This window comes from Dermacentor albipictus, chromosome 3, assembly GCF_038994185.2.
Source record: "Dermacentor albipictus isolate Rhodes 1998 colony chromosome 3, USDA_Dalb.pri_finalv2, whole genome shotgun sequence".
NCBI lineage: Eukaryota > Metazoa > Arthropoda > Arachnida > Ixodida > Ixodidae > Dermacentor > Dermacentor albipictus.
The window spans coordinates 112,210,662-112,234,838 of record NC_091823.1 but is presented as its reverse complement, the minus strand read 5'-3'; the positions used below and the strand labels follow the sequence as shown (position 1 = coordinate 112,234,838).

Here is a 24,177-nt window from a genome sequence, read left to right as displayed (position 1 = left end):
CGTCTGCTACGGCAGGCCCACTGCCGGCGGCGCCACCGTCGAGGCCGCGCCGAGCGGAGGAGGAGAGAAGTGAATGGCGCTACTTTGGGAGATTGAGGGGCTTTACCGGCATCCACTCCCCTTCAACGCTTTCCTTTTTTCTTTTTTTCGTTTTGTTTTCTTCACTGGTATGTTGAACCATAAAGGAAAGAGGAAGGAGGGAGACAAGAAAGAGAGGGGGCTCGAGGGAAAGAGAGAGAGGCTCTTGTTGCATGTCTCGCCATCGTAGTCTGCGCTTGTCGCCGCTCGAGCGGTCTCGTTCGTCTCCTCCGGTACGGCGCGGCGACCCGACCGACCGCAGAGAGAAAGAGCTGATTAGAAATTCATAAGGCCGGAAATAATGGCCGCCACTGGAGCGCGGGGTCGCTTTCTTGCGTCTCTTTCGGCGGCGTCCGTCCCGGGTTCGGTCATGTGTGGCATCCCCGCCGCCTCTCTCTAATGGTGGCCGGTGACGCGCCGGGAGGGCCGGCCCCCCCACCGACGCGCCTGCTTTCCTCCGAAGTCGGCGCTAGGTACAGCCACCCCCACCACTTTCACTCCCCCTCGCTATCCATAGACAACTCCCCCCCCCCTTCCTTCCCCCTCTTGGTTGCGGGAGGGCAACGTGGGGCAGCACGACTTCGACGAATTCGGCGATGCTTTAGCTCAGGTTACGATGGCCAGACAAACCTCCCCCCTCTCCCGCCTCTATATACATACGTAGAAAGAAAAATGCCCGGCGTACCTTGTTTAGCTGACTTGTTCCCTCTTTTTTTTTTTCTGCTTCCTTTTCCATTGTCATGGAATTGCCGGCAGGAGAACATCGCGGACAATGGAGGATGCGGACCAGCAGGAGTCATTTTTCGGACGATGAGATATATATTGTGGTCCTGCTGAGGTCACTGCAACGCATGTCGCTTCGTATACTGAACGCCACGTTTAGAGCTCGCGACCTCACGGGCGTTATTGCAACAAGTGTGGAAGCCACCTGATTAGTCGCTGCGCTAATTCAGAGCCCAGTTACACCGTAAGAAATTTTTTGTAAGTTTTCCAGACAAAAGCCGGAAAGTACTTCAACCTTGACCAACATCACTCGAACGCAATTTTCCGACTGAAGAATAACATGCAATACTCAAAGACGGTAAGGAGGGGGAGGGGGGGGTGGTATTTCGCAAGTTTTCACACAGTGGACAGGTCCATTTCGTCTGCTACTGAAGTGCTCATTGGCTGGGGGCGCCTGTGTCCTTCTGACATATACCCCAGCCCACTCAATCACGGCTTCATCAGCAGACGAAATGGACGTGCACTAGGTGGACACTTACAGAGTACCTTCCCCAGGCCCAACAGAGCGGGACCCCCGTTGCTCGACACTGTGCACATATCTGTTGTTGGCTTTTCATAGAGGATAGACTTTACCGACGTTGACTCTACCGCACAAATTCTGGTCTCTCTCTCTCTCTCTCTTTGTGTGTACGTGTGTCCTTGGGAAAGGGACATACGCTCGTCACATTCGCTTTGTGAACGATGACAATGCCACAAAACAATACCCTATGTAGTGCGAAACTTTCATCCATTTTAGTAGATTAAGAAACGCCGGCAGTTACTATTTCTCTTACGTGGCACTAGTCCCGTACCTAAACCAAGGCAGGACTCGTTGCGAAGCCATGCTACACCTAACATATCCCAACGCAAGCGCTTACGGAAAGTGTGTTATAGCCCAGTGTTACGAACCAAATTGCGGCAACGTTGTCATCGTTCTTCCAAAGTCGGGAAAGTATATCTTCTCAGACCGATTGGGAGAGGAGTTTTAGTGTCCTCGCTTGTCCAAATAAAAACGTGTGTCTCCGTGTTTTCGGTGCGCCCAGAAGACTGTTCCTTGCGTGTCTACCAACACATAACACTATCTGTTGAAATGTAGACGCACGTTCGCAGGGAAGTTTCCCACGGGCTTGTTCGTCCGCAGAGCAACGGTACTGACCAAAAAAAATAAAAATAAATAAAAACGACACAAAAGAAACAGATAGAATTCCCGCCGCTCGGCTATATACTGTTCCACCAAACGAAGGTATGCGTGCAAGCGAGTCGTTGTTCCAAACACGCTGCTCCCATCTATGAATATGGATCGCCGTATAGGAGGACCTTGGCACGATGTGGCAGCCTCGCCTCGACCGAAAGAGGGGCACCACCACAATATCGCCTGCATGGGGGCATTCCCTGCGCCGACACACACAGGGCAGTGAAGCGTTTTGGCGTCGTGCGCTCTGCTCGTCGTTTTCCATTAGTGGAACACGCGTTGATACTAAATGAGCAGGCGCGCTTGGCGTTTACCGGTGACAGAACAGAGAGAGAGAGAGAAAGGTGGTGGTGGTTAAAGTTCACCACAGGCGACAGGCTGCACTGAGGTATTAGGCAAGATCCGTTTAAAGTGGCAACGACATTGAAACGCATTCCTGGCGCGGCGTCACCGCGTCTGTTGTTTTAAGCTTTACACGCTACGCCCAGATTTGCATACACGGTCTCTGTGAGGTTGTCGCTTTGAATGAAGTTCACGCGAAGCACCCTTCCGCCATGATTGCGGGGCGCGTGCAGGCACCATGCGGCATGAAAAGAGACACGGCACGCCCAAAATCCATCCGAGGTCTACGTGGTTCGTGCGCTTGCTTAGGATGAACGTACACTACTACCAGCTCGGATGGCAGCAAACCAGCGTTCCGCGCACGACGCGCAGAGCTCGTCGTGCGTGTTCGAGAAGTGGAACACGTGCACACACAAACCGGAGGGCGCCATGCGGGTGCTGTATTATCCACCGAGAGAGCTGCAGTGAGGAGGTAGGATAAGCCGCTCGGAGGAGGTGGAGGTCGGGGACTGGACGGGCGAGGCCGGCGGCGGCGGACCTCTGGAGGCAAGGCAGTACATGGGCGTTCGGATAGTCCAGGGAGGGGTCCGTGAACGAAAGGGAGGAGGGGGGGGGGGGGGGGGCACGACGACTGCCCCAAGAGCGTGAGAGGGAGGGGGTCACACCATAGTAGAGGTCCAGCTCAAGCCCTCTGCTGACTGAGGAACCGCCCATCGCAGGGTGGGATGAAGAAGGAGAAGAGTCAGCGATAACAACAACAAAAAGAAAAGTGAACGGCACAAGCACCGGCTCTCGCTCGAGAAGATACCGCGAGAGCAGCCAGCCGACTCTAAAACGGAAGCGGAGAGAGCAGGACCCCAGTTCGGTTTCGCTTCCTCCTCTTTTGTTCTTGATCTTCAACTTCTTCCTCTCTCTCTCTCTCTCTCTCTCTCTCTCTTTTATTTTTTGCTCTTTCTCTGAGCAGTAGCCTCCTCGATGTCCTATTAAGCTGTCTCTGCGCACCGACGACGACTGAGAAATCTGCGCGGAATGACAACGCGAGCAAAAACAAAACGAAAGTAGCCGCGAGGAATTGGGTGTGTGCTGCGACGAAGAGCGGGAGAGGAAGAAGGTGGCGCGCAGCAGAGGCAAAGGCCTCGCCGCCGCCCGACAGAAAAAAAAAAAAAAAAAAGAGATCGATCGCGATATCTTAACTGCGAGACGGGGTGTCGTTTCGGCTTCTCTCGGCTCGGATGATCTCGCGCGGTTGGGTTCCAGAGCGGGAGCACGCGCGGCGATTGCTACAGAACGAAGAGGACCCAGCCTAGACACAGCTCATCCTCTTCTTCCCGCTGAGTATCTCGTCAGGGCCCTAAGAGACGTCCCGCCAGAGATTGGCTTAGAATTTGAGGGAAAAAGAAAGAAAGAAAGAAAGAAAGAAAGAAAGAAAGAAAGAAAGAAAGAAAGAAAGAAAGAAAGAAAGAAAGAAAGAGAACTACGGAGCTCGCGCGAGCGGCGTCGTTTGGGTGTGTCAGCTGAGAAGCTCAGATGCAGCGCGGACTGATGCCGATCGCCTTGTTGGCAAACGCGACCCGTTAGCGGGGCCCCAATTTGACGGCGCTCCGCAGGGCAACGTGGCACTGAGGAGGAGCGGCGGGATATAGGGGGGCAACGGCGAGCTTGAAGACATGAAGTCGTAAGACTTGAAATTTGAACTATTACGAAGCAAACTGCGGTGATTAAGCGATATAATAAAAAGACTAAATGAATCGGCCTAGACTAGCAACGTGTTCTTTCAAGCTATGTATTATTATTTTTTTCATTCATTTGGTGAGGAAAGGTTGATGAATACTGGCATGAAATGAAGGCCAAACAACTCTTTTTCTCTCCCACTTTTTTTTTCTTTTTTTCGTGCCAACACCTCATTGTCGGTATGCATCAACGTGACGTCGAGGAGTTTAAACTATTTTCACGTGTTAGAACTGTTTAGAAACAGAAAAAAAAAGTCTAAACATGCTAGTTTGAGTATCCTATTCCTTTCGCATGCTCTCATAGTAAACGCTGCCAAAATTTCCTGTCGTCACTGGGAGCAGCAGGTGCGAAAACTTCAGGGCGCCGTCGCCAATCGTTTATGCGTTTTTTTTTTTTTTCTGGTCGTTTACTAAGCTTCTTTTCTGGGCGAGGGTGGCCCGTTTTACTCACACAGACTGTAACATTCCTGCTTCGTGTCAATTTACGGGTGGACTTCTAAGCCTTACTTTCTTTCTGATCGTGACGTATTCCACAACGTTGAGCTCAACGCTCTCACCGTAGCTTGCTGGCACTATGGTTGCACTTTAGCCTTTCCTCCATCTCGACTCTCCTCCCTCTCCTTTTTATATGGCCAAATAGTGCACGTGTACGTCACGTACCAGCCAAAAAGTACAACTCAAGCTTCGCAGTCTGACGTAGTTCTCGAAACTACCTAGCATGCAACAAAAGAAATCCGACGGGAAGTTTAATAAACAAAGCATTCTCGCGCATCTACCGCTCAGGCCGTCGACAGAAATTCCGTAAGTTCTTTTATTTTTATTTTGTTACTACTATTTGTTTTCTTGTCCGCTTCAAATCTCAACCTGCCGGCTCGAAGGACATTCTCTTCTTCAGTCTGAAATGCGACGCATTTTCAGAGAGGTTCCCGCGCGTACGCACATATACGCACGTACACACGAGTGCACATTGGCGCTCTCGGTTTCGACGGCGGGAGCAGGGGGGCTTCAACGCTGAAAACGCAACGAGAACGGGAATCTCGTACTTCCCCTTCCCCCTCCCTCCTTTCCGGCGCGGCACACTGCAAGACGAGAAGACGGCGAGGGCGCACGGGGGAGACGAGGCGCACTTTTCTTACGCGACGCGCATGACGGCACAGCAACACCTCGGGACCTTTTTGCACCACATAACGCGGGCGCGCCGTGGTGCATACACAAGAGGGAACTCGTGCCGCGCATACGACACGCGCATACGTCACTTTCTTTCCGTCAGCACCGCGTGGAAGATGATGCGTCGAAGTCGCACGCGCTGTGGCCAGCTGTGGGGCGTTTCTCACTGCCGATGCACGCAGCTGCAGGCGAGGAGGAGATGACTTCAGTTTTTCTTGGGCGGCAGCATGGGAGAACGCCCCTCGCCCGCTGCGCCCAGCGCGCGAGGCCCGGCAAGAACAGGCGGAGTATGCGAAACGGCCAGTGCCGAAGCGAGATTGGAGAAAAAAAAAGAAAGTGAAAGAAAAAGTGGCGAGCTCCCTTCGCCGGCGAACATGAAACGGGCCGCGCCACACGAAGCGTCGCCCGGGTGACATATTCGCTCGGCACGCTGCCTCGCTTTGATCGTGTTCCGCCGCGCCGGCCGCGCGCGCCTATCGAGGATTTACATAAAACAGCCGATGGGCTGGGTGCGAGCGAAGGGCGTGCGGAAGGTACGCGCGGTATGGCAACGGGCGGTACATAGTGTACGCGGGCTCGTAATGCGAAAAGTTGACTGCGCGCGGAAAAGAAAGAAAGCCGAACGGCGAAAGGAGAAACATCGGTCGAGAAAGCGAGCAGCCATGGAGGAGCAGCGCTGGAGAGGGAGCAATGAAGATATAGGTGTGTGCGTGTGTGTGCAGCTAGATGGCAGCATGTACGCCGTGTCAACGCCCCGGTGTTGTCGCCGTTGATCCACGGCTTGCCGTCGTGTCGGGGAAAAAGCGTTTCCAGAGTCGAGCATCGTGCATGTGTTTGCTATAGTATGCGTGCGTGTGAGCGCTCGGCTCTTTCGAAACTCCTCCCCCCCCCCCCCCCCCGCGATTCGTACGTCTATCTAGCGAGATCGCTCTGAATAACGTATGCGGAGGCATCCGCTGACGGTGGCATACCTTCTGTAGGCACCGCTGTTGAGGATATAGTACCGCGTTGCGGTCGGTCCTGCGTGGATACTTCAGAAGTGGAGTACAACGGCCGGGGAATAAACACGCTACACACGAGTGGTCCCGATGGCGCGTGTACGGGGGCCCAGTTCGGGCAGTGCAAATGGCACCTCCTTTAGGATATGTGCGGCGCGCTCAACTTGACTCTCGAAGAATATCTCGCGAAATCGCCTCCAAGCCGGCTGAGAGAAGGAGGTGACGAAGGAAGTTTCCTTCAATGTGCAAAATCACAACTCGCCGACTCTTCGACAAGCAGCCGACACCCGTCCTGCAATCTCCTTTACCCGCTGTGACCCACTTTCGCTCGCAATCGCTGTTTGCGACGAGTGTTTGCCCAGACTGCCTGTATAATTTCCTAATCTAAATTGCTCAGACATCGATAGGGCGTCCTGACATCGCCCTACACACACACTAGGATATATTCGGTGTTTTCGCACGAGGATAAAGGAGGGAAGCGCGATATGCCACCGCAGACCTTCGCTACTGTGGTCGCCGCACACTGCGCGTATGGAAAGTATGCGCGCCAGGGGGCGCGCCATGACACGCAGATTCTCCCCGCCCCACAACCACCCCCCTCTATACGGACGCGGCAGATGGGTCCGTGACCGCGTGACTCCGCGGTTTTTCGTGGCGGTCGCGGGCGCGGCCTTCTAGAAACCCAATGGCGCTCGACGTCAATAGCACGGGGGAGCTAAAGTGGTGGCGGTGCCTCACGGAGAAGAGCGCCGGCTGCGCCGGAAATCCTCGTGCCGCAGGACGCCTGTATTTGCTCTCCCGTTCATTCGGACGCATCGTTCACAGGATTATCAATCACTCTCCCCCTCCTCCGCACGAAACCACCGCTCCCGCTGCATTCAGCGTAAATGGCTTTTGGCAAGCATGCAATCGCCGTTAGTTTTCTCCTCTATCACCAGCGTCCCAGCTTACCCCGACTAGCCTGACTCGCCGATAACGCAACCGCGCAGCAAGGTTAACCGTGTGCGTTATTAGCTTCTCTTTCTTTTCTTTTTTCCTGTCACCCACTGTGAGTTAGGCAATTACAGTCTGCAACGTGCAGCGTGGGCGCGAGACGGAAATATGCAAATAAGGGGTCTATATAACATATTTGCGTCATCGTATATATCAATTTCCAAAAAAGAAAAAAGGTCCCACCCCATAGCTGTTGCCCCGAGTCGCCCAGAATTCTTTTATATCAGCCTGACGAATGAGCGTCCGGCCTCCCATCGACTTTTCCGTTCCCAACAAACGGGCAACAAAATAGGCGCACCGCGTCCACCTAAAACGTGCGCCCTCGCATAAGCGCCCCCTATGTGGGTGGCGTGCTGTTGCTCCCGCGGCCTACTGTGAGAGTCCCTCGTCCGCGTTACACAATGGAACCGCCGGCCTCGACGTGTATGCCTCGTTTCAGCTGAATATGCAGCGTCCTCGAAAAGGACAGCGCGTACTCGTGTACGCGACGAGTAATCAGTGCGCGACTCGTTGACCCAGGCACGGGAAGGAAGCCGCACGTGTAAATAGCCCAGGATCCTGCGCCACACTCTCGTAGCTTTCGTCTACAGAGCATGCAATGTCGACAAATGAGGGCCAGCCGGTCTCCGAATGCAAGAGCAGTTCGGACGCAGCGGCTGTATATGCTGAAGTTCGTATTATTATTATTATTATTATTATTATTATTATTATTATTATTATTATTATTATTATTATTACCTGCTGCCAATTCTGACTGGGGTTATACCAGGAGGGCACATATAAAATGAGGAAAGCACAGGGGGTGCAACATCCACCGACATAAAGGTCGAGGGGGAACCACTTCCGCCGCGTATAAGGTACGACATGGCCGTGGGAGATCGAACAGGTGAAAATAACATGAATTCACAGTCTCGCGACGACGTAATCGGCGGTCCGGTTCGCGGGCAAATTTTGATAAGAAGAAATCCGGCCTTCATTCGCACATAATAAATGCAAGAGAGCTCCAAAGCACTGATTTAATTAGTCGTTCCTTTCCAGCGTCCCTTCGGCAAATTTATTCGCCCAGCACTGAGATTGCGTCTGCGAAATCTGTCGCCGTATCTGGAGAACAGTAGCTATATAACTAGCACTACGGTCCAAAGGATTGGTGAGGCTGACCTCCAAACGTACGTTACCCCTTGTTGCGACGCCCGCTGGCTTCGCTTATGTTATTCCAGTAATCTGCCGGGAGACCCCGATATCCCATATCAGAGCTCTCTTGGAGCCATAACGGACAAGGCGCTCAATAAAAGATGCTCCACCCCTCTCATTTCTCGATAAGGTAGTTTAATATTCACGGCGCGCCGTCACGCGAAAGATATCACCAGTTAGTGATTGGCGTCCACCTGCACATACCATTCTCAGATTCCCCAGCACAGAATTGATTGGTCAAGAGGCGGACGGAGCGGGGGGAGCAAAGAATAAAAGAAAGCGCCGCATAAGTCAATCAAGTCTGCATAAGTAAATCAAGCTAGTCATGCCAGAGCGAATGGAACCATTTGGCAACGCCGCGAAACGGTGTTTCTGTGCATATATGCGAGATACCACGGCGAATCGCTGACGTCTTATGTGGGAGCTCAATCGACCCTCCCTTTTTCCCCGCCCACACGCACAGTGATTCGTATTCGTGCTCTGGTAAGTCACCGTATAGTTAACCTTAACCACGACGTGGAAGCAGTAACGACAAAGGGAAGGAGGGAGGGGTTAAACGTAGTGCGTGGCTGCATTCGAGGCCTTGACATGAGCTGCCGTCACGACTGCAAGCAAAGTTGTTTTCCCCGACACACAGGGTAGGTTCCTGGGGCAACGGGCGCATAGATCTGGCTGCTGCTGTTGCTGCTTCCTATTCAGCAGCGGGCTGGAGTCGAATCAATTAATTTCTGACGAAGAGAGATGGCAAAATAAAAAGAAGAAGAAAAAAAAAGAAAAAACAGAGCGCGAGCGTATATGGCACTGAGACGGTAGCAGCTGCTCACGACGACATGGAAAAAAAGAAAATAACAACGTCATCGCTACAACACCAAGCTTGTTTGTTTCATTCAACGTTTCTCTTTATAATTATTTTTGTTCCGCCTTTGGCTAGAGGCCGTTTTCCGTTACTGAACCACCGCCGTAGTTTGCGGCTGAAAACATGCACAAATACGGTCGCACGGCAGTGCGCGTATACCGCAAAATACCAGGCAAAAAAAAAAAAAAAAAACGACCGTGCGTCAGAGCCGGTCCTGCAGCGTGCTGCGACGGCTCTTGCGAACTCGACGCAAAGAAAAACAACGAAAGAATGTAGAGGGCGCGTCGTGCAGCTGCAGTCGCTCTATAATCTGTTTTATGGCTTTCTTCAATACACTTGCCGATCACTGAAAGGGGAAGGATATTTTTTTTTTTTTCATTTTAAATGCTCACCCTGCAGACTTGAGGAAAGCTAATGGTGGAATGCAAACGCGCGCTGCTTAATGAAGTCGCAAAGAAAGTGGCACTGTTGGTCTTGCATAATGTGTTTTTCATAGACCACAGACTCGGATAAGTAGTTAAGTGGACTTCTAAGTTATTTTTTTTCTTTTTCTTTCCCAAACCACGCTGCTTACCTATTCTTTTTCTTTTTTTTCCCTCTCTGCGTGGCTGTTCATGCTCGCAAGCGCTTCAAGTGGGCAAGACGTGAGACAGCGATCAGGGTCTTGTTTCGCTGTTGAATCATTTGTACGCGACCTTGCCTTGGTTATACTTATGCCTTGGCCCTCTGCGAAATAAAGGCGACCATTCAATGGATCCCAATTCGATAAGTTAAGCCACGGATGACTGCACCCGGTGTACGAACGCCGGCCTCCAAAAGGGTTGGGAGAATTACTGAGCGCGGAATTAACCGGGCGTGACATCAAAGGGGTTAAAACAGGAGCCGTTATGCAAATGATGATTTTTTTCCGCAGCCGGCATGTAAGCATCTGCTCAAAGTGAGCATCCTTTCTTTATCTTGCGGCCCCTCTGTGGGGGCTGCTAAACAAAGATGCTAAAAGGTGCGCAGTTTACGTAGAGGACACATCTATACCCAATCAGCAGACGTTTCTGGCAAGCGCTTCACTGCGGCACCCTGCCAGCTGCGCTCTGTATATGGGTACGGCAAGCTCGTACTGCTGACACCTCATTAATGAGATAACGGTGTGCCGAAACGCTTCATCCCTGGTCGACGAAGTTTACGGATGTAGTTTAGGGAGGCACCTTCGTCCTGCAGCGGACACAGACCGTTTACGACGATTGGATCGTACAAGCCGGAACGCCTGTCACCTATTCGCCTGGATCAGTTCGGACGTACGTACAAACCCTCGAGGTAAAGGTAGGCTTATCCGCGGCGCAGCATCGACCGTTCACCGCCTTTCTGAACGCCGTGTTGCGACCCGGCAATTGTCAACGACGGCATTCATTGTGCGCGTGACGGCAGGGGGGCAGTCCACTCTATAAACAGCCCAGCCTCGAATAACTACCGTCCCTTCAAGCCATTCTCCTCTCCAGCGCGGAATGCGTTGTTGTTGGGTGAGTAATGCAGCGCGGGCCGATGCATGCACGCATCTATATACCATGCGGATTATATGATCCCTGCGGCGCACCCGCAATAAACGCAAGCCGAGGGGTTAACCGCGATCGACGAGGCATGCATGACGCTTATTCAGCGTACGTCACGACTCCCTCCCGAGGCGATTCGGAACGTCCCGCGCACATATCGGAAACGCCGCAAACGGCCGGCCAGGCCCGCTCGAGGTGTCGATGAGGGGGGGAGCACCAATCGTCGGCGAAACGCTGAAAGGCTCGCTGCCCTCTGCGTTCTCCACACCTTCTCGCTCACTCTCTTTCGCGGCTGTTAAAGACTCGTTCGCGCGTTTGCATTAATCGACGGAGCAGCGAGAGGCCCTGGTGGCGAAAGGGTCGCGACCCTCTTCGCACGCGCGAATTGCCTGACGCCTGTTCCGATGGCGGCGCACACCAGCAAGGTCTCGGCAACGTTCGCCCATTCGGCCCTCCGTGGGCGCCTGTGAGAGCTGCCTCGGACATGAGCTTTCGGGGAGGGGTCAGTGCTCGGAATCAGGACTGACAAGGATTTCTTCTTCTGTTTTTTGTTTTTGCGTGCGCTTCCTTTTACGAGTTGGATTTGATCCTTACGAACACGGTCAAAGTTTCCCCGTCAAGATTACACGTCGCATACATGAACGAGTTTGTTGAACAAGTTTAAATGAACCGTTGAAATGCTGGAGGTGAGCGGAGGAGCGATAATTTACGCTTCCCACGTTCGTTTAGCGAGCGCCGACAGGACTTGTAACCGGCTTCCCTGCATGTCTAACAGGTGACATATGTAAACGGCATTACATCAATTGAGCTTCAGCGATTAGAAAGACGCGGTAACGCTCCTCCATAGATAACATGGCATATTTGCGGTGCCGACTAGTGACGTGTTGCGCGATTAAGCAGCGCAGGCATCTTTCGACAGAAGCCCTCGGATGCAGAACTGACATTACCGAGCGATAACACACGACCCGAAGGCAACCGCAAGCAACGCGACTGGCATGGAAAGCGAAAATTAAAAGAGGAAGAAGAAACGAAACAAAATTTATAGTAATTCAGGCTATCAGCATCGACTGTGATCGCCCAGTGCAACTGAGAAGTGACAGCCTCTTTATGCTGAAATACGGCCGCGATCACCAGCCACACCAAATTTTTTAAAGAATTTGGAGAAAAGACAAATGAATCAAGTGCTGGCGCCATGACGTCAGACAGAATGCAAGGTTCGACGCGGCAATCCACGCGACGGCCGACCGGGCACGCTGCGTCGTGCCCGAGCTGTCGCTCCTGCCACTCCGTTCGAACGGCCAGCGTTTCAACTGCTTACCATGATATCCAGGCGGACGGTGGTCGGCCCGTTCCGACCCATGAACCTCGGGTCGGCGACGTACATCCAATCGCACATCTTCGCCATGGCCCGCTTCTCGTCCGTCCTGTCCCTCGGCATGGCGGTAGGCGGCGAAGAGACCGAGGTCTCTCGTTCACTCCATTGGTCACGGACACAACGTGAGACACTCGTTCGATGACGAAAAAAAAGCAAATCGAAGATGCACCACAAATAACAATAAACACGGGGACTCGGCGAGCGCGATCGACTTCCGCGACGCGCGGAGTCGCCGGTTCAGCAGAGTCGCAACGGCAGCACGCGCGTGCTTGTGACGACGACGCTCCTCCGCCGCACGGCTACAACTGACTCAATGCATGCGCGCACAGGTCTGGCCATCGCCTCGCACACGGCGCGACTGCTGCGGTGTTGTTGACTGTGTGCCGCCGCCGCCGCACACGGAGTTGGGAAAACTCTCCTCCGAATAGGACGGGAAAGAGGAAGAGGCTGAGAAGAAGGCGTGCCCGGCATTTCTCCTTCTCTCTCTGCCGGCTCTCCCTCTCTCTCTCTCAATCCTCGGAGGGCAATCTCGCTTGTCGCGCGCACGGCTCAGCAAGCTGAGCTCGAGACCGGCGCTTCTTTCTGCTCTCCTCCTCGGTAAGACTGCCCTTTCCCCTCAGCCATCTCCGTAGATTGTGCGTGCGTGCGTGTGCGTGTCGCCTTCGGAATTCTTTTCCTACCACCTGCCCGCCCGGCCAGAGCCGCGCGACGCACCGAGCGTAAAATAAAGAGAAGCCAAACAACGGGTGCGGCCGTGCAGCATAACAAAAGGAGAGAGAGAGGGTGGGCGGGAATAAACAGGGGAGGGCGGGACGGCGGGCATCTCTCGCCTTCACCTTTGAACACTGCGGACGCCGCTTCCTTCGCTTCTCTTTTCTCTCTTTGTTAGAACGCGCACGTGCGCCGTGCGATGCGGCGCGCGATCTCTTTATTTTCGTCTGCACCTTTTGTCTTATCGCGTGTCAGCGGCGCGCTGGATGGCTGGAGTTTATCTGTCTATCTTTTCCAGAGCATAAAGGAGAGGGCGAGGGAGCCCCAGTTATCTCGTTTTTCGTTGTATCCTTCGTTCGATCTCTCGGCCATTGTTTTCTTTACAAATGCAGATGATCGGCTCCCCGCAATACCTCGTGTCCGTCTTTCGCCCTTCTTTTGGACGGGTAAGCGATTTGATCGGCGGTCGTTCTTTCTCGGTCGTCGGGCTGGTTGAGCAGGGTCTGCGCACGTATACATCTCCGCCCGATGCCCTCTCGGCTTTCCCAAACGGAACAGTCTTTCGGGAGCATTGCCAGTACCACAACGTCTTCGTTCCTTCCTGCCTACACCAGCACAGTCCCTTTGTTTTTGCTGCCTTCGTTGCCTATCGCAACCCTGCTCATCGCAGTCCCAGCCCGGGTCGCTTCTATTCCTCCTGCCTTCTCTCTTTCTCTCGCACCTTTCACGCCCGCGGTTACTTCTTTCGCTCCCAGGTGTCGGAATCCATCTTCGGTGAGGCGGCGGCGCCGCTTTTTGTCATTGCTTCAATCTTACCTTGCTCCGCATGTGGGTCGTTTTGTTTGCAGGGAGAGGGGTGCGATAGTTCGGGAGGGTGCGGAAGCGCTCCGCAGCTTCTCTGATCCTTGAAACGTTCTTCTTTTCTAGACATGTAACCGTTCCTGCTTGTGCTCCCGCCTCTCCAGCCGCTGTCGCCCTCTGACTCGCACGCACAGACCGCCGAGCAAGCACGGCTGTTTCGCATTTCAGAGGGGGTTGGGTGCCTCGCACGGAGCACAAACCGGGGGGCTACTATTACAAAAATACGTCAGAAAAAGGAAAAGTTGGTTCTAAGCCAAGGTGCAACCGAGGAGACGCAGAGTAGCAATAGCGGTCTCGTATATAGAGATTCGCGGGGTGCAGGACGGAGGGGAGAACCAAGTTTGAAGGCTCTAATTTTCAATGCTGCAGCCGTCCTTTGTGCGGGTTGCACGCGCGCCCCCTCGCTGCAGCTCGCTGTACCCTCGCCTCTGCCATCTCCCAACTCTCTCCAGCCACATCCCACTCTCCCACTTTTGCGCGAGCTCGCGTGAAAGCAAAGCGTGTGCCCCGCCGCCACCGCCGTGTTTGTTCCTCTCTCCCCCTTCTCCCAAGCACCGGTGTTCGGACCGGGAGCCTTTCCCCGGTCCCCCACGCCCTCTCCCCTGCCCCGACCCCGTGTTCCACGCAGCAGACCCTCCTCCTCCGTTTATTCATTCCTTGTTTGCATTCTTCTCCTTGCTTCCGAGGGTTTCCCTTACCTTGTCGGCGTTCGCTGCCTCTTTGCACTTTTCGTTGCTTCCTTCGTCTCGGTAGAGCGCAGCGTTGGGGTGCAGGTAAACGCAACACGTAAAAACCGCGCGGAGCTGTGGGGACGCCGTCGGAATTTCGAGGCACCGAGGTGCGCACCGGCGCTCGGCAACGAAGAAGGCAAGCGGCGGCTGCTGGCTGCTTGCGCTTGTATGCGCTGCGCTGTCTCTGCGCTGCCGTGTGTCGAATTTCGGGGAGGCTCGCCCCATGCGTTTGTGCGCGCGCACGGACGGGGAGCCCGGGTTTACTAGCGGTACGACGCGTGTAAACGGGATGGGAGGCGACCAGTTTCGTTCAGCTCCTGCCCACTTCTTTCCTGTTTTACTTTCCGCTTTTTCTCTCGTTGCTTCTTTCGTTCCTTACATATATATATATTTGCCGCGAATTCGAGGTTTGACTTCGTGTTGCTGCAGTTCCCGGAAACCCCGAGTTTCTTTCTTTCTCTCTCTTTTTTTTATGGGGTAGGAAGAGCAGTGCGAGCGCCTGGCTCTTGGGAGGGCTGAAGCAATGAACCAGGGTATCGGGTGGGGGAGGGGGAGGTGACGAAGAAAGCTCGCGGCTGCGTCTATGAAGTTGCGATTTGAGACGGAATGGGGCAGGCAACGCAGACCCGTGCCGTTTGCAAAAAAAGGAAAGAAGGAGGAGGAGGTGTGTCGTGTCCGCGGAAGAACAGACGCCGCCCGAACATGCAACTAGAAAAGCGAAATAATACACGTTCGGGAAAGTGGAGCAGGAACATCTGGGAAGAATGGGAAGTGGTGGCTTGGGGAAAGCGTGGAAGGGGGGGTGGAGGGGGGTTACCGCGAGGGCTCCGCGCCAGGCGTCGCTCACTCCCCGACGACTGAAGTCGTAAAACCTCGACCTTTTCTGCTCCGTCGGTTCCTGCGTATCTTTGTTAAATCTCGTCCCATTCAGACGCGCGAGCCAGAGAAGAAGGAGGCCGGCAGGAGAGATGCGCCCGGCGATATTCAGTCACTCCCAGCCCTTTTGTCGCTCGTCCGGGGTGTTTTCAATTTCGTGACGTTTATCAACCTCACTGGAAAAAAGGAACTGCGCGCGAGGTATATACAAAGGCCTGTGGTGTTCCGCCGGTTCTGCTTGGAGAAGCCGCGCCCGAAGGCAGCACGTTTGTCGAGATTGAAGTCCTTTGATGAGACCGATAAGCAAAACGGAGATAAGAGGCCTGCTAAGCGTCGGAAAAGCGTTCTAATCCAGCCAATAAATTCGGGTGGGGCGGAGCCCAACAGAATGTGTCGCCGTCGGTTAGCGTCTGCCTGCCTATATAAGCTTGGAACGGGGGCTCGTTCTTGCGTGAGGCACGTGAACTTGATTTATTCATCCGCAGTAAAGAAAACACGCCTGTTGTGAAACTGCCGGAGAGCACTTCAGAGTCTATTAGGATGGCGCCAGGGAGCTGATGAAAAAAAAATAATAATAACGACAGGAAATCACACAATGTACGACAGTGCACGGCTTTCGGAAGGCGGAAAAAGGAAGAGAAATCTTTCGTTGCTATAGCTCGTTCCACATAGCTGCACTCATCGCCTCTGTAACTCCCTTTTCAATATTAAGCATCGCAATATTGCAAGTACATGCGCGGCTGGCGGAAGGCGGTATGAATAACCGCAGAATGGTAACGCTACATGCTAAAGGACTCTAGAAACAATCGGTTCTTTATTTTTTCGCTTCGATTTCGCACGTTAGCTACTGGGTAGCGACTGGTGTTATCCGTCTTCGAATCGTTAGTATTTTTTTAATGCAATAACACCAGGCCCGAGGCTGATGCGGAGAATGAGAACAAAGGTGGTGGAGGCCTCGAGTTGCGAGGCGCGGGATTAGAAGAAAGAAACTCATCGCCCCACGCGATGAGTTAACTCAGCGCGCAGGTGCCAGGGGCGGAGGCGACGGCGGTGAGCATGGGACGGCTCGGGACGGTTTCCCGGGTGATGGATTTGCGGCGGCGAGCTTCTGATTCGCAGCTCGCGTGAGAGTTTACGAGAGCGCCGGCCGACGGGGGGCACGCGAAAGCGGCTTTGTAGCTGTAGATGGCGAAACCGGTGCGACTCGACAATGCTGCCTGCGCCGAGCTCTCTCTTTACTCGAGGATTTGCGGCCGGGCCGCGGCCTCGGACGGTCTATTACAGCTATCGTGCGGCGCGGTGCCACTGCGGCGACGAAATAACGCGTTCCAGGACTCTCAAGGACGTCTCGTATAGATTCGGAGCGGCTACATAAGCGCGCGGCATTGTAGAACTTATCTCGCGTGTGACAGATGCGTGGCTTTGTAAAAGCCTAGCTTCTCGCGTGGTGCGACTTCCTACAGCGAGCTTACTATAGTGTCCGTGTGACGTCGCTGGTGGGGCAAACGAGCCGCCGATGCCTTCTTGCGTAGAGAAATCTATGAAGCTTGTCATTCTACCTCACTTTCACGGAAAGAAAGAGAGAGAGGTCGACTTTCTTTCGAAACCTCCTCTTTTACAGAGTTCATTGGTTAGTCACTGTGAACGAAACCGAAGATAGTTTTGTCAGCTTCGGGAGTCAGTGCTTCGTAAATAAATAATAGAGTGCTTGGCCGGTTGCTGCAATAAAATTTTATGTGCCACCCAGAACAGCGATAGATGGAGGGGTCGACGACCGATTATGACAAGAGATTCTGCGGGCTGGCACCGAGGTAAGATCATGAAGAAGCCGTTGTGGACTTGGAAGAACAGCGAGATCTCATTGCATAAGGGCGAACACTATATAAAGTCGTCAGTGAAAACAAGGCCACGGTAGCCGACAGAACAGCCTCACCAACTCCATGGAGTGCTGCGAAAGCTGCATTGTCGTGCCAGCCAACCAGAAGAGAACCAGGAATCGTATCTAAAAAAAGAAGGAAACTGTTACGCTAGAATTGTTCGTAAGAGAAAGTTCTAGCCAATCCCGGTGCTGGACATATCATAACCGATAGTGACTGGCCAATGGCAAAAAAAAAAGAACACTTACTAACGAAAAACCTTTGTGAATTCGGCCACCTGAAGAAGGCCCTGCAGAAGGGTGGAAATCGCTGTGGTGTGAACCTCTCTTTTTGTCTTTTGCCTTTTGTGACTTTCTTTCCGATCAACGAAGGCTACGTCATCGTTCTTCTCAGAGCTCTCGGTTCCGTCTGAATGGAAGTTTCGTGGAGCAGTGGCGTGCTGATCCATCTGGAATGGCCCGAGAGAGCAAGCCCCCTCCCATCTCGGGACACACAGCCCGCTCTTGTTACTGATTGGCGAAAATGAGCCATATAGCATTCGTATACGTTACACCTGTAGGGAGTTATTGAGACGGATTACAGGTCGCTAACGGTCTTCACGTAAACTTCCGCCGGTTTCATTGTTCGTTAGAGAAACTGTCAGCCAATCACGATGTTGCATGTATTGTTTGCGATGTCCCATGTATTAGGCCAATAGAAATAGCAATTCGAAAGAAAAGCTTGGTGAATTCGATCCCGGTTTCTAACATCAGCTGACCATTCTCTTCGCACATTGTGTTCGTTGCCGGGTATTTAGGGGCCAACTCCTAACCAGCTGACGGCGTTCTTCTAAATTATGCATAAATTTGCAGACAGTCTCTCTCTCTCTCTTTTCCTTACTGAATGGTCGCGCTTCCCGACTATACTCTATGTATGAAGAGAAAAACAAAGAAGCGGGCCCGCGACCCACTGCCCGCGCTCACGCACCGCTACGTCGCCTTCGAGGGCTGCTCCACGCAAGTTCGGCATCGGCAGCTGCATCCGCGCGCAATGGAGCGCGCTGCCCGGGGCGCTGCGGAGGGCAATTATACGCCGCCCTGTTCGGAAAGATGCGCGGATATGTACGAGCTCCGAATATCGATGCAGTCCCGAGCACCTGCCTTCCTCCTCTCTCTCTCTCTCCCTCAAGGCTCTACACAGATGCGACCGGTCCTCAAGAAGGTGGAAACGGGGCGGAGAGAGAGAGAGAGAGAGAAGGAGATACAAAGGAAAGACCATCGTCGGCCGCGTGGCCTTTCCACTTTTCTCTTCGTCGTTATCATTTTCGTCTCTGCTTCTTCTTTATCTGCAGCAGATTTGTTCTTTATGTCTGACCTTCTCATTGTGTTTCTCCAATAGCTTCTTCGTGAGCAAAGAACTGACACACAATGCAGAGCGTGCGTTGCGGGAAAGCTTTTCGGAATGTATCAGAAGAGGGGGCGTAGGATGCTCACAGTGATTATAATGGACACCCAACGCGACAGCGTTAGGGAGCCCGTGTCGCAGAAAGTCCGGTGTCGGCGACGGACATCATTCAGGCGAAAAGATTTGCGAACCACCCATACACAGGCCCTCCATGTGACGCAAGGAATTTACTTAAATATTTGAATTTCTCGAGCTAAGATACGTGGAAAAATCACAAACTCTGACCTACACACAACCTACCGGCATGCTATCTCTCAGACTGTAATTTGTCTATACGAGAAAACACAATTATGTTACGCGAAAACTCAAAGAAACCCGTTTTCTAACGTTTCTGCCATTCACAAACCAGCCGCGGCGTCCGCCATTTGCCCGCGCCGGCGCGCGGGTGTCTCGGAGGCCACGCAGCGGCACGCCCGGTTCCTCGCAATACCTCCAGCTGGCACTCGCCTCCGTCGAATCGCGACATACGGAAGAGGCTGTGCTTCTACCAGAAAGCCCGTCTTCGTGCATAGCGTTTGCGGACCGCGTTTCCCGGTAAGCATTACGGTTACATGCGCTCCAGTTGCCGGGAAGCGTGAGAATCACTCAGGGGTCTTTGAATGCTATCGCGTTCCACTCTTAAAGGCGAAGCCTAAGTGTCCTCCATTTTTTTAGCAAGGATACTGTCGAATTCGAAACTATATGAACATATTGACGAAAGGGAAGTGGACAGGCCATCCCTTCTGTCTAAAATTTTGTTGAAAAAAACTGCTTATATTTTATATACTAAGAACAAAATATGATACATATATAGGAGTAGAAATGTCTAAAGAAATAGTGTCCCGTAATTTTTTTTTTCCTTGTATTACATAAGCAGCTCTTCTTGAAGAAAAAATTTCTTTCGAGGTCATCTGCGTGTCCACCTGCTTTCGTCAGCCCGTTTTATGCAGTTTCGTGTTTCACACATTATGCAGCACGATCGGCCACCGACACATCCATCCGTCAATTCTATATGCTGTCTTATCCGCTCCCCGATACCGTTGTCTTGTCCGTCCGCACGGGTCTCATCCTGTCTGTGTACGTTGCTAAGCTGAACGAAGGAGGGATCGGCGGAAAGTGATCACCTTCGCTACATTGCTAAATCAGAAAGACATAAATAAAAAAGCAACGAGATGAGAGATGAGGGCGCATCGCCTCCTTCTCGCCCGCATACCTTCTTCCTCTTTCTCCAACTCGTGTTCCCATGTACATGCTATCCTCTCTCCACTCTTATTCCTGCTGTTTCAACGGGCGCATGCGCCTCTGATACCGCCCTCACGAACACCCGGTCGTCCTTTGTCTTTGCGGGTGACGGCTGCTCGGGGTCGGATGGCCACTCTGTCCGTCCTGACCGAGTGTCACTCTGACGGCGGCAGGGGGGGTGGGGGGGGAGGGGGGGTTGTAGCGAGTAAATGCCCTAGCGCAGCACATGATGACGCCTTCTCTCCCGTCCTCTTCCACACGAAGACTTCTTCTCTTTTCTTTTTCCTCGTTTCTTCACATTCGGCTCACGACATCGCGTCTTGATACGCTGCGCGACCATCTCTCCAGGGGGTTGTCTCTGCTTTCGTACGCGAATTTCGCTCCGCGATAAAGCACTTCTGACCTTAGCTCCGATTTCTTTCTCCTTTTTTTTTGGTAATTTCTCGTCAAGGACTGACAGTTTTGCGGCACTTACTTTGCAAGTGGTAACGGCGACTGGAAAGGAAGCCACGCTTAAGGAAGAAAAAGAAGGAGGGGGGAAAGGGAAGTAGGCACATGCAAATGACGGCTATATATGCAAAAGTGTTCAGAGGTCGCTCGCTTCGTGTACGACGTGCAGAAATTCGAACAGCTCTATTTAAGTATGACAACCTGGTCAACGCATGGTGACAATGGAGAATCAGACCGCAACTTCCGCAGGCAACCTGTGTTTATACAAAAGTGGTCCCTAGCTACGACGCATACGACATCGTGCCTGGCAAGCTTGCGCTTGTGATCGCACGAACTATAAACTTTGCGGTGATACAAAGCGAAAGAAGAAATGCAGGTGTGAATCACGAACGACTTCATTAACTATATGCGACAACTGTGGCGCCGTGGACGCTCTAGAGCACATCTTACTTGAGAGCCCAGCTTACAGAGACGGACGACATCGATGTAAAATAAACATGGAAAAGCTCGACAATGGCCCCTTGACATTGACACGGATGCTGAGTCCCTGGCCTTGCGCATCAAAACAGCCCAAAGCCCTGAACCTCTTGTTTTTATATATTGAGTCACTTGATTTGCTGTTTAAACTACGACTATAGCACATCGTCTCGTCGAAACTGCGATTTTATCTTATTTTATATTTAAGGTCTGCCTTAATCTCATCGGACACTTACTCTACTGCTGATAACATCACACGACCTGCGTTCTTTAAAATATTTTTTCTCATGCCCACTGTCTTCTAGGGCCCTTCTTCTACTTGGTCTCATTCCCTGCAGAATAGCATGTAGGTGAAAATACGCTGGCTAATCAGCCTTTTCAATAAAGAGCTTTCTCTGTCTCTCTACTACTACTACTGCTACTATACTGCTTGACTTCAACAAATTCGGGGGCTCAACGACGAAAGGAAAAATAAACGAAACAACAAGAAAGCGAGGCAACGTGCGGATCTATCGCAACGTACGCGCGAACCCGACTCAGTCCGGTTGAGGTGGACTTCAGTGACGAAACCCGCTCGTTGGGCTCATGTAAGTGCTAGATAGTCGGGAAGACATAACGAAACGTCTGCTTGAGTGAGGTCAGATTGAAAAACTGCGCTGTAGTTAATTCTAGTTGAGAGAGAGAGAAAGACAAAAGGGGAGCAAAAACAGGGAGCTTATCCAATGTAAGTACCAACTGGTTACCCTGTGCTGGGGAAAGGAGTAAAGGGAATAAGAGGAGAAAAACTATATTCTAGCTGAGACTAAACATTGTATACCAGCGGGAAAAAAAGAAATGTGTCGTCCTCTCTTAACTATAACGTTTTTAGCGCTCGAAAAGGCACGAAAGACAGAAGTACGACGCGGACACAACGCTACGTCTGTTGCACCTCTGTCTTTCGTCCCTTTCTTTTTCGTCTTTCGACCAACATGCCCAAACTTACGCTTTCTTAACCAGTTGGTGATTTATTTTTCTGTCTGTTTTGCGCTAGTACAATGTACCGCCAGCCCGCCTATATACGAAAGGTGCGAGGATTGTGTTGAGACGCACACATCGGGGCAGCGAAGTGCCATTAAACGCGTCCGGGTCAATCCAGGTCAACCGACTTTTGACTCGACTCGCATCGGCTTTCGTGTGACCGAACATCGTCCCAGAAACGCTCGCGGGCTGCAGCGCCTCCCCCCCCCCCTCCCCCGCCGCACCCACCCCCAAAGATATCTTTATTTGGTCTTGCGAACGAAGAAAGAAATGCCGGATTAGATGGACTTGAAGTAATAACCGTGACGTCAACACGAAGGAAACGAGAAAGGTGGCAGGTCAAATGCTACACACTCGGGACTCATGGACTGCCTGCAAGCATTTTCTTGAACCAGACTGTTTGAATTATTAATTTTGTTTCTTCGCCTTCAGCTTAACGAAAGACGGTCGCGCACCGGAAAGGCTTATTCACGCTGAGCCTCTGAAGAAAAAAAAAGCAAAAAAAAAAGAACCGCGAACAACGCTCTACGGGACGTCTGCTCCTTGAAGATTGCCACCATGGCTAAGACACACGTATAGAAAGCCGTACGAACCGCCATAAGGAGACGAAAAGCGTGAATTCTAATGTTTCTTCTTTTTCTTCCAGGGACACTTCGGTCACGCGAAGCCCCGTCCAAAAACACGTGCGTCGGTGGCGTCCAGCTTCGTCCGTTTCTTGTTATTTCGACGACCGCGCGCGCCGGAACTGAAGCGGAGCGTAAAAAAAAAAAAAGTGTGACCGCAGTACCAGATGCCCCCGCAGGCGCCTTTTCGGGCGCGCAAGCCGTATAAGTTGAGAAGCCAGGCGAGCGGACGACACGCGGAGCGCAGACGGCATCGAGTCACCAGCCCGACGACGTTTTTTGCCGGACGTCCCGCCTCTGGACGATTCTTTACACGGCGCGTCTTTCCGGAGTTTGCGGTCGTAGACGAGAACGCCCCCCTCCCGCGCGTCGGCAGTTTGGGACGTGAGTGGGTTTCCTCGAAAGAAAGAAAAAAAAAAAATCGAGAGCCAAGCACTTCCCGCGACGACGACGACGTCTTTTTTTCGCTACGCCAACTGTGTCCGTCGTACACGCACACCCTCGCCTTTTTTTTTCCTTTTTTTTTAAGCCCCATTGTTGCAGACGTCGCTCGAGTCTATACACGCTTCGAACCGAACGTGTCATTTGCAACACCCACCCGTTTTCTGGTGCTCTCCGAGAAATTTCTTCCAGTTTCTGTTCTTCCTGTCCCTCTGTTTTCTATTTTGTTTTCTTTTACTCGGTCGGATGTGGTCTTTTGTTTCGCAGAACCCTTTATTGAAACCTTCCGCGGACCTGCAGGCTTAAACTGCCGCGACACATGCACGCTCCAGGCGTCCTGGCACAAGAGAAAAAAAGGAGCGGAACCGAGGTGGGGAGAGCGTAGTCAACGAAGCTAAGGTTCGTTCCTCTCTCTCTTTCTCTCTCTCTCTCTGCGAGAGTTAATGGAAAAAGAGGCTTTTTTGGCGCCTCACAGCGTGTCGTCTCTTTTGCCAAGCGAATAATGTCGCGGGCTTCTCAGAGCAAGGACAATAGGGGAAGGAAAAAAAAAAAAAGGACGGGATACTTGTTGCTCTTAAGAGCTTCAACCCTTAAAACGCGTGTGGCTAGTTCTTTCGAGCTTTTACGACAAAAGAAAACGTTTTAAGGAGCGGGAAAAAAAAAAATGAAGACGCTGTCGTCAAACAAAACCGGGTGACCCTGGTGCCACGCGCTTAGAATTCTCTCTTACTACATTTATCTCGCGAAGGCTGGCGGGAGGGAGGGAGAAGGATGTAGCGGTGTTTTTTTTTTTTGCACGTGCGTCCGTCCCAACGCTGTCGTCGGGGGGTCCGATTCCCACATTTTTTGCTTCTCTCTAGAGGGCCCTGTCACTATCTTTTCGCGCTAATGGTTACAGATGATACTTTCTTTTTGCTGCATGATGTTGAAGCGAAAAATACAACAGCTTTTTTACTTTTTCTTTTCTTATTTCTCGAAAACACTGAACCCCATGGCGGCACGCGACCGAGAGAGAAAAAACAAACATCCTTCTGAAAGCAATACCGGGAATGTCTCACGCCGCAGGGCGAACGAAGGCTTTGAAGAAGACCGGGTCAGTCAGTCAGCCGCGGGGCATGCCGGACCGGGCACGGACGCACTTTTTGCCGCGTCTGTACTCTGCGTTTAGTTTGCCCGGGCGCTCGGCCGACTCCAATCTGCCCCCTTCATCGGCTGCCTCGT

General features: G+C 52.4%; 1 protein-coding gene across 5 annotated transcripts in view; it reads right to left on the bottom strand.

The window, feature by feature from the left end:
- The window catches only part of LOC135908477 (uncharacterized), a 463,787-nt gene that overhangs the window by 137,747 nt on the left and 301,863 nt on the right, over positions 1–24,177 (bottom strand). For 2 of the 5 annotated variants that reach the window (XM_065440261.1, XM_065440263.1), the window contains exon 1: positions 12,172–12,594. The exons of the other annotated variants lie outside the window; for them this stretch is intronic. In XM_065440261.1, the coding sequence (XP_065296333.1) occupies positions 12,172–12,291 (120 nt within the window). In that variant the 5' untranslated portion in view covers positions 12,292–12,594. Of the gene's footprint in view, positions 1–12,171; positions 12,595–24,177 lie in introns of those variants that run through there. 5 annotated transcript variants of the gene reach the window in all.